Here is a 13,549-nt window from a genome sequence, read left to right on the forward strand (position 1 = left end):
TCCTATACTGACGTCTCCTCCTTCTTTAAAAGGTCGTGAGGTCATTATCTTCAAAACACATGAGCTTAGAGAGGCTTCTGCTCCCCCTTCTTTTTCATGAGAGACTGAATCTTGTTGTCCACACGACCTTCTCTCCTTCCCTTGTGGCTGTTCTCCTTCTTCTCTTCTCTCTTTTAATGAAAGAGGTAGCTTATCTACTCCCTCGCTGAGTGATCTCTCGTCTGAGTCTGTAGAATAGTCGCAGTTGCCACTTCCATCCCAGCCTTGTCGCTTTATGTCGGAAAAGGAGATGGAGCGATGTTGGTGTCCCCCTGTTATTTGAGGTGTATGTACACCTGAGGGTTTCCTCGCATGTCCTTGAAGAATAGGGTGTTTCCTTCGATCCACGAGGAGATTCGTTTTCTTCTTCCATGTCCTTCTCATGACTGCCTCAGAAAAAGACATTTCTGCGGTACTTGAACAAGACAGGTTCGAAACAGGCACCATGGCTAGCAGCATGCAACGCTTAGCTCGCCGCTGTAAAGATGTCCATCCAGTCTCTTCTTCTCTTTCCTTATTCTCCTCCCTCCCCTTTGAATCTCTGGTGGTTTTCTCGCCTGTCTCTTCTCCTCCGTCTGTATTTCCTTCTGATGAGGTCGTAATATTGTCTGGATCCGAGGAAGTACTCTCAGTGCATGTCCCTTCACTATCGTCTTCATCTCCTTCCGTTGAGCTTTCTATAGCTTCTCTTCTTGTTGTTCGTCTCTCTTCCTTATTGTCTTGTTCCGTCGTAGAACGTGATAGCACTGTTACTCCTCCATCGTCAATCCTTCTTTGTCTATTGGTATTTCTTCCGCACGAGGAAAATCTCTCTCTTTCTAGATCATCTTCTCTCATCGGTACTCGTTTTTCTTCTTCTTCCATAACTCTTCCTGCTCGTCCACCTGTTTCTATCTCTCTAGTATCACCGAGAGACCTTGGCTCCCTCCCTCTCTCTTCTCCATCACTATGTGTACAACATCGACTTGATCTTCTCCCTCTAGTGCCTTCTCTTTCAAGCCTCTCTGTTCCTCTTCTTTCTTTCCTTTCGTGAGCTTTGGAGGCTCCTCTGTCCTTCCATACAATCCCGTCTCCCCTCGTCATACCTCTCTTGAGAAGAACGAGGCTTCGTAGTCTGACAAATCCGTCTTGTGACTTGAAGAAAGTTAGGAGCTCCTCAGGAGCAAGACTAATAAGCCTTCCACACAATCGCATGCATTCATCGACGATATCCAGCAGAAGTCTTGACCGAGATGACTGCCACGCAGAGGATACATCTATACGGAGAAGAGGAGAGTGAGAAAGAGGAAGAAAAGGACTTCTTCCTCTCGAGTCTTCATTCTTACGAGATTCAACTTGGCGATGTTGTATTGCTGCGGAAGAGTCTGAAGAAAGATGACGCTCATCTGTCATGTCTCCCTCTTTCTTCTTCTTCATCTTGATGCATCTCTCGTGACTGGGCGTGCATGAGAGAGATGTTGTTATATGGTTTGCTCCTCTCTCTTCTCCAACGTTGAGAGGTTGAGAGACTCTTATCATTTTCTGTCGTCTGTCTTGTCCATCTTCCTGAAGAGCCCTTGATCCATTTGTAACCTCTCCTTTTTGATGAGGCCTCACTGAGAAGTCAACAGAATTTTCTTCTTCTTTTTCTTCGGACGATGAAGAAAAAGAAGTTAAAGCTCTATCCGAGAAGTGCATATGACTCCACTGAGTTATATGCTGGGATATAGAGGGGGAGTGTACATACACTGATCTTCTAGAACTACGAGGACGGCGATGAAAGCGGCGGGGGCTATGCGGACAAGAGAGGCAACAGCCTTTGAAAGCTGATGAAGATTTCGCTTTCTCGTCAACGTTTTTCCCGCATGCAGCTGTATGAGAAGAGAAGGAAGAAGAACAAGAACTAAAGTCGCTCCTCACCCTTCCATCAGTCCCTTGATGTTGACCACTGTAGACGTGTCTGCCGTGACGGTGCGTCTTTGTTGATTGCCGACGTTTCTCTCCCCGCCGTTTTCTTCTGGCTTTCATTCCTTCCGCTTCTTCTAGAGCTGCAAGAGAAGAGTACTCGAGAAGTCGGAAGACTCGTTCAAAAGCTTGGGTGTGACGAAGAAGAGGGATAGAATGAGGAGGAGAAAGGGCAAGAAGAAGATCAAGAAGATGAAGAACTTGAAGATGAAGCGCAGAAGGGACATACTGTACATCAGATATCAAAGAAACAAGTCGGACAATAACTTGAGGATGGTACAGACGCCAGAGAGAGTGACAGGGAGAAGAAGGAGAAGAGAAAGGAGTATTATAGCTCGGGGATACAACAGAAGTGGTTGAGGGGAACGGTTCAGAAGAAGAAGAAGAATAGGAAGAAGGAGGACCCGAAGAGGGAAATGACGAAGAAGGAAAGAGAAGGTGATGTCGACGAGCTGTAGAAGATCTAGATGAAGAAAACGATGCTTGAGGCGTATAAAATGTCGAAGACTGTACAGAAGATGACAATGGGGCGTCGTCTGAAATAGGACTTCTGCCACAGAGACGAAACGGAAGAGGTAGAAGAAACGGAGGAGAAGGTGTATAAGGGGAAGATAGAGTAACAATATCTGTGAACAGTTTGACTTCATAGATTTGAGAACGAGAAGAAGAAGAAGGAAAGAGTTCAGGGAAGTGTATCCTACCGCATCGACTTCTTTGGCTTAATTCATGATCTTGTGCGACTGCTGTACAAGCAATGAAGCCTAGATCCTTTAAAGATTCATCCATCGCATGAAAGATTGTCCCCTCACAAGATGTCTGTTTTCTTCTTATTCGGTTCGTTACAACAAAGAAGCGAGCAAAGACTATGGCTGCTGCGTCTCTCTCAAGTCCAAAGAATGACCAGAGAGGAGGAAGAAGAAGAATCTCTTCACGTAAGAGGAGTTGCCTCAAAAGTCTCTCAAGTTTACATCTCCTCTCTTCCACAAAGGCAGGGTCCATATTCCCGAACATCTTCTTCACTGGTAACATAGACACAACAGTACTTTTGACAGCGCAATTTCCGCCGCAAAGGATCACACCTGGGCGTCCTCCCCCGGAATGGCACTCCGTTAGAACCTTTCTTTGTATAGGAGTCTCTTGAGCTTCTGTTGTACCTGAGACAGACGCAGATAGACTATTCACTACCGACGGAATACCACGCACCTGTGACTGAACCCTCTGATGAAGGGTACTAGCGTTCTTTGAAGGAGAAAAATGATCAGTAACAGGCAGAGATGTCCCGGCATTTGGACTGTGTAAGTTTGGGGGAAGTTCTCGTGGGGATTCCACAGGACCGGTAACGATATTCACTGTTGATACTCTCTCGCGACCATTGTCAAGTATGATGCCCGGGGACTCGGAAGACGAAGACATACTGGAGTCATTTATATTCTCCGAAGTAGAGGCAAATGTGTTACATGCCGAAAGACTGGTGAACAAAGACTGTGGACGAAGGGAGGATTGAGAAGAAGAGGGTACAGACGCACACAGCATGTGTGCCTTTGGATCAGATAGTAACCGATCAAGCTTTCGTGCGAGACGTTGAAAATCACTAAACCGGCGACGAACAGTTCGAATCAGACCCATATCGGACACCTGGACAAGGTAGCACATGTGTGACATCCATATTCCATCATTCACGATTTCTGCACGAGGAATCGTGACACTGAATGGAGGAGGTGCATCGTCTTCCGCGATAGGACACGCGAAGAAATCTTGACTGTCACTCTCCGTGGTTCGCAATGAAAGGGTTGCTCCAGAGAGTGAACAATAGTCTTGATGTAACGGCGCGTCCCGGCTTTCGCCGGGCATCTCGTAATACACGTTGCCTGCCATTTTCGAATCTCAGATCTTATAACGGGGGCAGGTACGGAGAACAGAACGACAGGGATCGGGCTATGGCCGCTGCGCCGTACGGCGCCCCTGGCACAATCAGCCTAAGAGGCACATGACCGTTTGTGGTATCCCTCAAGCCGGTAAAAGGCGTCGTGTGCCACAACATGAGGCGTCACGCTGAGCATGAGTCCGGACACGGGAGCAGGGCGGCCGAACTCACGATACCCCGGTACACGATGCAAACTGAGGGTCATGAGGCTGCCTCAGACTGAGCAAACGAAAACACGACTGAGGAGTCATGATAGCAGCGATAGTATAGAGGCCACAGTCAACAATGGAGCTGGCGAGCCTGCCGACCGGTCCCGAAGACGAGTAGTTCCCAGTCTCACTAGGTGTCTAGTGTCTAAAGAAACTTGAGTATATTCTGTGGAAAAACTCCGAGCCAGCTCCGGTGGCCCGCAAATGACAAGGAGATATGCGGATCTAGTAGCCGGAGAAAAAGGTCTTCAAAAAACCTAGGTCGGTTGAAAGCTACCAGTGAACAGGTACCAACAAAAGCTGTCGACTCAACTCGTGCAACCGCCCTCCTCAGCCAGGCGCTCTTGTAGGGGAACGACCTCTGCAAAAGCACGCATTGACATCTTATCCATAGTCCGCTTTGGATAAAAAGTACGGAGGTGAGCAATGAACAGATAATGGCTCCCCGGACACTACATGGCATGCGAAACTCGAAGCCGGGACGACTCAACTGCAGCCTGGTAGCTTCCGCTTTGGTCTTGGCTGAAAACTCGCTTGCATGCTGTTACCATGCCTTACGTAACGTGCATTCCGATCTCTTTAGATCGCATGCAAACCATGGGAACCGTATGATAGAATCTGGTTTTGAGTGTTAGCGCCGCTTGGTAGATCTTTATGTAACAGCTCGAATCCGATTCGACTACCGCATTCTGCCGTGCCGCCTTTTTGCCATACACCCACGCAGAGTGCTCGCAGTAAGCTTCCGCGTACACACCAGTGTGCGCGTGTCACTCTAGTTCGAAAGACAGAATCTCTAGAGTACGGTAGTGCTCGCGGATAGTCGTCCGAGGTCCTTTTAAGCACCAGGAATCGAGGAAAAGGATGATCCAATAAAGCAGCGGGAGAAAAGCAGAAAAAAAGACCTCGTCTGTAAACCGTACACACATCTTCGCGGAATTGAGCCCCAGAACGTCGCAGGCGTTCATCGAGGCGGTGATCTTTGGCCTGGAAGCAGCTCTGATTCAATATGACCGCGACGAAAGATTGTGTCCGCGTTGACCTAGGTAGCCGAGCGGCGGTTCGGCCGCACGCACAGTCCGGCCTACTGGGCGCGGACAGTTCCTTGATGTGAAAGTGGATGTGAATTGGCGCTACTCTAAGGATCACCCGGGGTGCTCAGCTTTCTGCAAACTGTTTGGATGCCACCATTTTTTACCGCCCGAAGTGCAAAGTACCAAGGCGGGGCCGGATACGCTCCTTCAGGTGCGACAGTATTGATCGATTGTTCTGCACCCATTGCCGTGGGTTTGACTACAGAGTGAGCGGGGATAATGAAAACACTTCATCAGAACGAAGGTGAGAAGATCAATAAAGAAAGCGAATATTCAGAAAAGACACGAGCGGCGTGCCCGGGCATGCTGCACTGAGCCCCAGCTTTAAAGTAGAGCAGACGGTGTGGCAACGCCCTTAGAAGAAAGAAGCGGAGCTTGATCAACTCCACGAAATTGTGCCGAGAGTGGAAGAAGAATCCCAAGTCGGAAGCGTGTCGAACATGTCCCTAATCTTAGGAAGGTTGTCGAAGTTTATGGAACCCATGTCGGGGATCATGTCTCTGATATTGGTGAGAACGCCGTCCATGTCCGGTCCCCTAGCAAGGAAGTGAGGGTCGCTGAGCCTAGGCATATCGGAGATGCTTGGCATGTCCGCGAGCTTGGGCATTTCAGGCAGCTTAGGCATGTCAGCAATCTTGGGCAAGTCCTCGAATCTGGGCATGTCCGTCATGGTCGGCATTTCCGGGAGCTTGGGCATGTCTGCGATCGCGGGCATGTCCGCGAGTCTTGGTATTTCAGGCAGCTTAGGCATATCGGCGATCTTAGGCAAGTCCTCGAGCCTGGGCATGTCGGCAAGCTTTGGCATATCCGCAAGTCTCGGCATATCGGAGATCTTTGGCATGTCAGCAAGCTTCGGCATCTCAGCCAACTTGGGCATGTCCGCGATTCTGGGCAAGTCTTCAAGCCTGGGCATATCCGGGAGCTTCCCTATCTCTCGAACAGGGGCACTTTCCTCCATCTCCGCTAGTGTAGTATCTGCGGCATGTACTCCTAAAAAGAGGTCGTTAAGTTCGGCGGTCCTGTTGCGTCGAAAAACTCATCTAGTTTCTTACCATGCAACCTTGCGACAACGCATGAGGCCGCAGCGAGAACGAGACTACCAACACGACGCATTTTGAAGGTACCTGTTTAGACGCGGGCAGGGGCAGCTTGGGCGAACTACTACAGACTGTGAAAGCGAGCAACGTCAGTTAAGGGTGTACTGAATGTCTACAGTGACTTCCGTGGAAAGAAAGTAGCTTGAAGTACAGAAGAGTATAGCTGACACTAATGTAACTGAAGTGGAGGCACCGACTCAGTTACTGTGGACCTAACTGCGGCACTCACGAGTGCTGGAAACCCGTTCCCTGGTGTATATACAGCCGGCCCATAGCTCCCTCCTCGGTGTATCTTCAGCTGCTGCACCTGAAGGAGAGCAGTTCCTATCCGAGATTTTTGACGATGCAATCACGCGTCAGCGGCGCTAACCAGAGGGCGGCTCCGCACCATCTGGATACTGTGCCGGGGAAAGAGAATGTAAGCCTAAAACTGGGCAGGAGCCTCGTGGGCTTGCCTGTATCGTGGTGGTTGGTTGCCTGCTAGGTTCGTGATCACGCCAGCGGAAAGAACAGAGGGCGCCGTGCTAGAAGCGCAAGCATTTTTTGTGGCTTTTCCTTCACAAGGAGTTGCATGGTTTTTCTTCGAACCAGACAGATCTGGTGTTCCCCTTAGATTAAACTTTCCTTTGTCTACTATCAGAGTTACTTGGGACCAGCAGCAACGGACTCTTACAAGCCCACTTCAGTAGAGTACACCAGTGAAGAGCCGAAACAAACCGGCAGCACAGCAGATTACCGGAAACCGCCACATTTGGTCCCACACCGAAAACGTTTAAGGCTATAGCCACCGGGGCTTCTTTCAAGTCATCTTTCTGCTATTACTCAGCGCTGCACACTCGCCGGGCGCGATCGCTCCTGATAGGAGATAGCTAGCACCAGCCAATATCTCTGTGGGTCCGCGGACACACTGCCAAACCGGAACAGCTGAGGCCGCTTGCTCTGATAATGGTGAAGTGTATGTGGGCAACGGGAACCCTGACCGCTAAGAGCGGGCAGTGTCAGGCTCGGTGCGGACCTGCACACGCTTGTTGAATAGCCACCTGGAAGAGACCCATCTCCGGGAGTCCACTGAGTGATCGCGCGATATACCTGTGAAAGGCGTGCAGTAAAGCCGGTGTTGCCACTCTATAGCACCCTACCAGAGGTCAAGGAGACACTGAACCAGACAATCAAGATGGGGCCTCGTCAACAGAAAAGTGGGCACAGCTTCCGACAGTAGTCGTAACCAAAAAACAACAATTGAAAAGAAGTTTCTTTGACAGCAGGGTAAACGTAGAATCGGAAAACTTCCGTCACGGAACAGGAGGAGTTCCTTGTGAGACCAGGTTCAGGAAAAAAAAGCTAGCTTGCTGGAGCTCCCTGGTCTGAGCTTGGATCCTGGATGACAATCAGTACGTAGTCCTTGTCTGGAGCTACAAGAATCTCATGTTTTTTAGACCGGACCCGCAAAAACGTGAGGTCGTTCTGCAGAGGAAAACCAAAACAAGAGGGGAACCATGCAATGTTGCCACCCACACTCACTTCGCTCGCAGAAATACGACGACGTCGTCACCCCGAAGTGTCTGGTCACCGGAGCCTTCACCGTAACGGTTTGACCTACTCACCTGAGGGTCGAGATCCCTGACAACCGACCGTGCTTTGGCTGCAAGCTGAGAGATCAATGCAGAGTACTGCGCTGTTGTCTGGCTGTCAAGCGTCGATCTGATAGGGACTCCATCGCTGTTCACGATGACAATGCCTAGGACGCCCTTGTGAGTTTTGATTCGATTCAATGTCTCCTCAACTTCCGACTGCACGCACAAGCTACGCTCCAAGTCGCACGCCCTTTCACCCCGCGCGCGCTCGCGTGCTCACCAGGCCCGGAACTCCATACTCAGACATCGAAGTAAAAAGAGAAACACACGGAGAGTGAAAGATCCGTAAAGGGCTGACTTCTACTGAATGAACCGCTTACTCCCGACGGAAGCAACGCGAATGAAGCACTGACAGCACTGACTTCCACACACAAGGCCCGTGGTACTCTCGCTCTCATCGCGTCTTCTCAGACCGATGGTACACCGAAACTGCATAGACCCGCTTTTGGGACCGTTTCTCCTCCACCTGTTGTGGCCGCTGCTGCGTCCTGTATAAGCAGCCGCCTCCCCGAAAACAAAGCTTCACAGTTGGCCCCTCCGCTAGCGATACTGCACGAGAGCCTTGCAGGTATCACCCGCTTCGGCCCTGCCCAATCTACTCCCCTATCGTGCCCCTGCCGGGGTCTGTCGGTTCTGTTTCACAAACGGCGGACGTCGCTGACGAACCTGGGACAGCAGGCAAAACCTTTGTCCTCAGAAGACTCACCATTTTTACGAGAAAAGCTTTCCAGCACCCCTGAACAGCTGCGCGCCGTAATGATGGCCGAAACCAACCTGAGGAAAGAGGCGGAAGCTAATGAACATGGACTTCAAGTCAAACTTTTCTCCGGACAGCGTTTAAGGCTGGCCGTTGCGCCGGGTGACGCTGGTTGGACCGCTAACAAGGCATTGAGATGCAGTTTGAGCAGCTAGAAGCCCAGCAACTCGGCCCCCGTCGACCGCTGTGAACTTTCAGGACGCGGAGGCTGCTGGAAGAAGCAGCTGCAACAGGGCAGAAACGGCGCACACTTGAAGACTCACCAACCCTTCAGGCCACACAGCTGTTTCACTGAAACACTGTGACTTCTAGGTTAGCAAACAAAATCAAACAACGATAAAGAACGGGACCAAAACATTCAGCAGCTGGCAGACCGGCATGCTGCTGGGATTGGCCTGCGCGAAAGGTGCAAGGGACAAACATTGCAAAGGCTCTCACACCTCAGACTGCATGACGTCTGACAGGGGAAGCCGTAAAAGGTATCTGAATGAGCTGCTGCACCGGCATATATGAGGAGAAAGTTAGCCCAGGGCTGGTGATGCTAGCGCCCCAGCAGCTTTCCACCAGGGCCACTACTCTTGCTTGCTGGCCAGTTGCCAGTCCGGACTCCTGGTTTGTTATGCAATGGCTGAAGGACCCGGCAGTAGGAAGTTAGGGGACGAGGCCCGTGATTGACTGCTGCCGTCAGAAACAAGCAGGGTCCGGGCTGCTTATGCCGTCCCATTTCTGCGAAGTGAACCGTTGGAGAGCTTGGAAGAAGGTGGGTGGACAGTAAAGCGGGCGCTGACTGACCACCAGTCCGCCACCACCTCACCATGAGAAAGGTTGCTTTCCTTCGTACTCAACATTCGCCGCCGCCGCCGCTGCTTGTGGAGTGTATGAAGGGCCCAGCCGGAAGCGGTTGATGTCGTCCTCGATCAACTTTACCGTAGTAAGTTCCATTTCAGCGTCAATTCACTTCCTGAAAGTAAAGAAGGCATGCTGGTTGCCCCGTGGTGACTCCAAGGACCTTTCCCTTGGAAGGCGCTTCCAAAGCGGTTTTGCCTGTCAAGTTGCTTCCTGCTTTTCTCACTCGGGGTCGGCGGCAGTCGATCGTCCGTGTGACGGGTACTCTTTTCCAAACCTCACCTCCCGATTTTTTTCCTGGCATATGCCGCTTTCTGCTAGCGTTGTGTGCGATTACCTTTCAGCCGTGCCTCCTTTGTCCATGTCGGCGCCGTGGTTTGTTTCCTTCCGTTTTTAGTACCCGCGGGTGCAAAGTCAGTCGCTGGCCAGCGGAGGCTCGTTCGAGTCTTTGCTCCGCAGCCGATCCCGAAACTTGAGTCGCGGCCCCGTTGGGTCCTAGTTTCTGACAGTTTCTTTTTCGAAATGAACTGCAAGCATTGAGTTTATCTTTCTCCTCTATTGCGTTCATGGGGCCTTGCTGACTTACACACGTCGTGGCTGTATGCGGAGCCACGGCACATTGAAGGACTTGCAACCCAGGTGTTTTCCCGTTGTTTCTCGTTACGCGCCTTGGATTATTTTGTCTGCAGCAAAACAACGACCTAGGAGACCCATAGCAATGTGTATGCGCTTGTTTTCTTCGATATTGCACGAACGGCCAGGCTTCTCGTACTCCAGGTGACGGTAAATGAACTTGTCTCTTTTCCAGCTAAAAACCGGCTATTGTTGTTCTACCCTAAAAGCGACACATTGGTTCCTTCCCGAGACATCATTTGATCGTGGAGCCCTCAAAAAGAGAGGAGTTTATCAACAGTCTCCTCTAGCAACATCGCTTCCTTCGGCTTCTTCCCTTTCCATTGGTACATCCCCTGGCTACATCAAGTCCTTGCTTCTCAGTTGCAGGGAGGCTCTCTTCTCCAGCTTGTCGTCCCCGGAGTGACTTCTTTGACCTCCTCTTATCGCTTTCTTGAGCACATCCTTCCTTAAAGAAACAATAAGCCTCGAAACATACAGAAGAGGGAGCTCGAAATCGGCTTGAGGAGGCTACAGCGACACACCCGACAACATTGATACGTCTAGCGAGGGAAAGGGAGCTATCTGGACTTTGAGACATAGTTGTCCAAGGAGAAGAATCTTCCAAGGCAAGATGGGGAACGCGTTAAAGCGTATGGTATTTCAACCTCCTTCTCACCCGACATATGAGAGTGATTCTCGCTTTCTATGGCTGATGACTCGACGGCAGCAGAAGATCCCAGCATTCTTTATTGATAGGTATGGAAGGAGATTGATAGAAAGAGAGAGAGATGTCTGTTGCCTCCCTCTTGTGTGTTGTTCTTTACTTCCTTTGTCGACTCTAGAATGGAGAGACACCAAAAATTTTAGTAGGAGTTCTTGTTGCACTTCTTCTTCTTCTATTATCGAAACTTTCTTGGGAGAAAGAACTGCATCTGCATCTGTGTTAGAGGAGGTTTGATTGGTAGTCATCTGGACTCAACTTACCTGCGTTTGTCTTGGCTTAAGGCTGCATTTAGCTGATAGGAGTAGTAGTAGTAGTTATAGGGAGGGGGTCTTTGGTCACCTCGTGAAGGGACTTTCTACTCCCCCTTCCACTATGACAATCCGTGGCATGCATAACACTTTCCACGGCCTTGCACCACCAGTGTAATACTGATATACATATATGTATACTTTCTGTTGTATGAATATTTATACTGGATGTATACACTGCACATAGGACATGTATATCATATGATATGTGGTATATATCTCTATACTAGGATGTATATACATATATACAACATAGCATATGTATTGTAGACATATACATGTCAGGTGTGGTATGTGAGCTCCTTGTGATGCACCCTCCTTCTCTCTCGTGTCTGTCGTGTTCGTTTTCACTCCAAATCTTCTCCCCGCCGTCACATCATTCCCCCAACGAACAGAGACCATCTTAGACATCTCTTTTCTTATCCCTTTCTCTCTCCCACGCTTTTCCATTCCGTTGGATCTCTATCTTTGAATATCTGTATCTTCCTACCTTCGCGTAGTATCTTGCCTTCTTCTTTCCTCTACCAGTCATACACAGACAGCGCATATATAACGTCATCTTTGTTGTTCTTCTTCATCTATCATCATGCTATTCACATGAGAACGCACCCCCCCACTCTCCTCTCCTGAATCTCTACAGGAGTAGTCTGCTTTGACTTTGAACTTATTACATACATGACGAGCTTATCTATCTATCTATCTATCTATCTTTAATCTATCTATCTATCTATCTATCTTTAATCTATCTATCTATCTATCTTTAATCTATCTATCTATCTATCTTTCTCTTTGTTGGTTTGTCCTGTATTCTTCTTTGCCTAGTAGCTTAGCTTCATACATATGTGGTGCACGTGACTTATTTTCACCTCCCTCCTAACATCCTTTGAGGATGTTTTACACCTGCCAACTCCTATATTAAGGCGATCTCTTAGGATGATTCTTGTAGTATACATGATGCATCGATTCTTGTTCTTCCCCCCTGTTCTCTTTAGAACTCTTTCTTTCCAAGTGTCTTTGCTTCCCTGCCCTGTATACAAGGAAGGAATGACATATTTCTGTATTTGGTTTGCCTCTTTTTGTGTATATTTGATCTGTCTCAGTTTATCTATACGTACCTATTCTAACTCAGATGGTACACTACGCAGAATTCCCTTGTGGCCACCCCTATATATCTCATCTCTCTCCCCCCCTCTTATCTTTGGCGTGAGATCTCATGCCCCCTCCGACTTGCACTTCCATTCCCTTTCTTTTCTCTTCTGTTACCTTTGGCAACCCTGTGTGCATACATATATATATACCCGTATATATATGTATATACCTCCTATGTGTGCATGCATGAGGGCGAATACATGCGTGCAAGGGGAGTTGTTTGTCTTTTGACTTGACTTGGGTTGTGGCTAGTCTTTCTCGTGTATTTTTCTTTCTTTCTTTTTCTTTAGGGGTGCGGATATAACAATTCTATTCAGTCATGGAAATGCAGAGGATATAGGGATGGTCCTTGATTACTTTAAAGAAGTCTCAACTCTATGGAATTGTAACTTCTTTGTCTATGAATATGTCGGTAAGATCACCCTTTTCCCCACCACCTCTTCTCATCTTCTTCACATGCTTCTCTTTCAAACTCACTTCTTCCATGTACATATACCTAACTCACTTCTTCCGTGTACATATATATCCATATATATGTATCTATGTATATATGATCTCGGAACTACCCTTTGTGGATGTGGATATGTATCTATGTATGTATATACATATACATCCAGTACATAGTTACATATGTGTATGGAGGTACTATAGGGATTGTCTATAACGTGCAGAGCTACTGAGTTGATCGGTTTTATGTCGCTGCATCTCTTTCCTTCCATTAGGCCTCTGATAGCTGCGACGCTTCTGACGCATGATTTCGTCAGTTTGGCATGTAATGAATCCTTCGTGAAAGAAAACTTCGTAGCTCCTCGAATACATATATCTATATATCTATAGATACCTGTATATAGCTGTACTGCCGTAGGCACATATACATATATAGATGCATATACACTTCACTACTGCTAGTTTTTATACTACTCAAACAGATTTCCATCATTTTCTCGTGTATATACAGATTAGTATTTCCTTTTCATCATCTCAATTCATCTTCATTTCCTCCAGAACCGAACTATGCTGTAGTTTTCTTCGTCCCTCGTCTTGTTCTCTTCTGGTATTCCTTCGTATCAATTCTCACTTTCTCTCTCTCTTCGCTCTGTTCGGTTCGTCTCATCCATCATTCATGGTATCTCTCCCTATCTCTTTTTCACGACCTCCGTCACTCTCTCTCTTTCTCTTCTCTTATCTTCTTTTCTCTATCTATCTATCTAT

At 48.5% G+C, this 13,549-nt stretch overlaps 4 protein-coding genes across 4 annotated transcripts in view; 1 reads left to right on the top strand and 3 right to left on the bottom strand.

Annotated features, from left to right (window-relative positions):
- CSUI_001331 (px domain protein) lies at positions 1–4,555 on the bottom strand (the record flags this gene model as incomplete). Its single annotated transcript, XM_068061537.1, has 1 exon — positions 1–4,555. A coding segment is annotated over exon 1 (3,858 nt), but the record flags the coding sequence as incomplete, so codon positions are not given.
- Positions 4,556–5,586: 1,031 nt separating this feature from the next.
- CSUI_001332 (c protein immunoglobulin-a-binding beta antigen) lies at positions 5,587–6,195 on the bottom strand (the record flags this gene model as incomplete). Its single annotated transcript, XM_068061538.1, has 1 exon — positions 5,587–6,195. Exon 1 carries the CDS (start codon positions 6,163–6,165, stop codon positions 5,587–5,589), a length of 579 nt encoding a protein of 192 aa, XP_067926483.1. The 5' UTR covers positions 6,166–6,195.
- A 1,313-nt stretch (positions 6,196–7,508) lies between these two features.
- Positions 7,509–9,921, bottom strand: CSUI_001333 (dynein light chain roadblock-type 2). Its single transcript, XM_068061539.1, has 4 exons — positions 9,879–9,921; positions 8,645–9,656; positions 7,909–8,094; positions 7,509–7,768 (listed from the first exon to the last, which is right to left on the bottom strand). Exons 2-4 carry the CDS (start codon positions 8,645–8,647, stop codon positions 7,646–7,648), a joined length of 312 nt encoding a protein of 103 aa, XP_067926484.1. The 5' UTR covers positions 8,648–9,656; positions 9,879–9,921; the 3' UTR covers positions 7,509–7,645.
- Positions 9,630–13,549, top strand: part of CSUI_001334 (alpha beta) — an 8,213-nt gene continuing 4,293 nt past the window's right edge. Inside the window, exons 1-2 of the mRNA XM_068061540.1 lie at positions 9,630–10,912; positions 12,628–12,749. Coding sequence (XP_067926485.1) covers positions 10,788–10,912; positions 12,628–12,749 — 247 coding nt within the window. The 5' untranslated portion in view covers positions 9,630–10,787. The remainder of the gene's footprint in view (positions 10,913–12,627; positions 12,750–13,549) is intronic.

The sequence above is a fragment of the Cystoisospora suis genome (genome assembly GCF_002600585.1).
Source record: "Cystoisospora suis strain Wien I chromosome Unknown contig_526, whole genome shotgun sequence".
Classification (NCBI taxonomy): domain Eukaryota; phylum Apicomplexa; class Conoidasida; order Eucoccidiorida; family Sarcocystidae; genus Cystoisospora; species Cystoisospora suis.

Bases quoted from the DNA above. Each gene is read 5' to 3' on its own strand.
- CSUI_001333 (XM_068061539.1), bottom strand. The intron at 7,769-7,908 runs GTGAGTAGGTCA...TTTCCTCTGCAG, and splicing joins TCAGGGATCTCGACCCTCAG to AACGACCTCACGTTTTTGCG.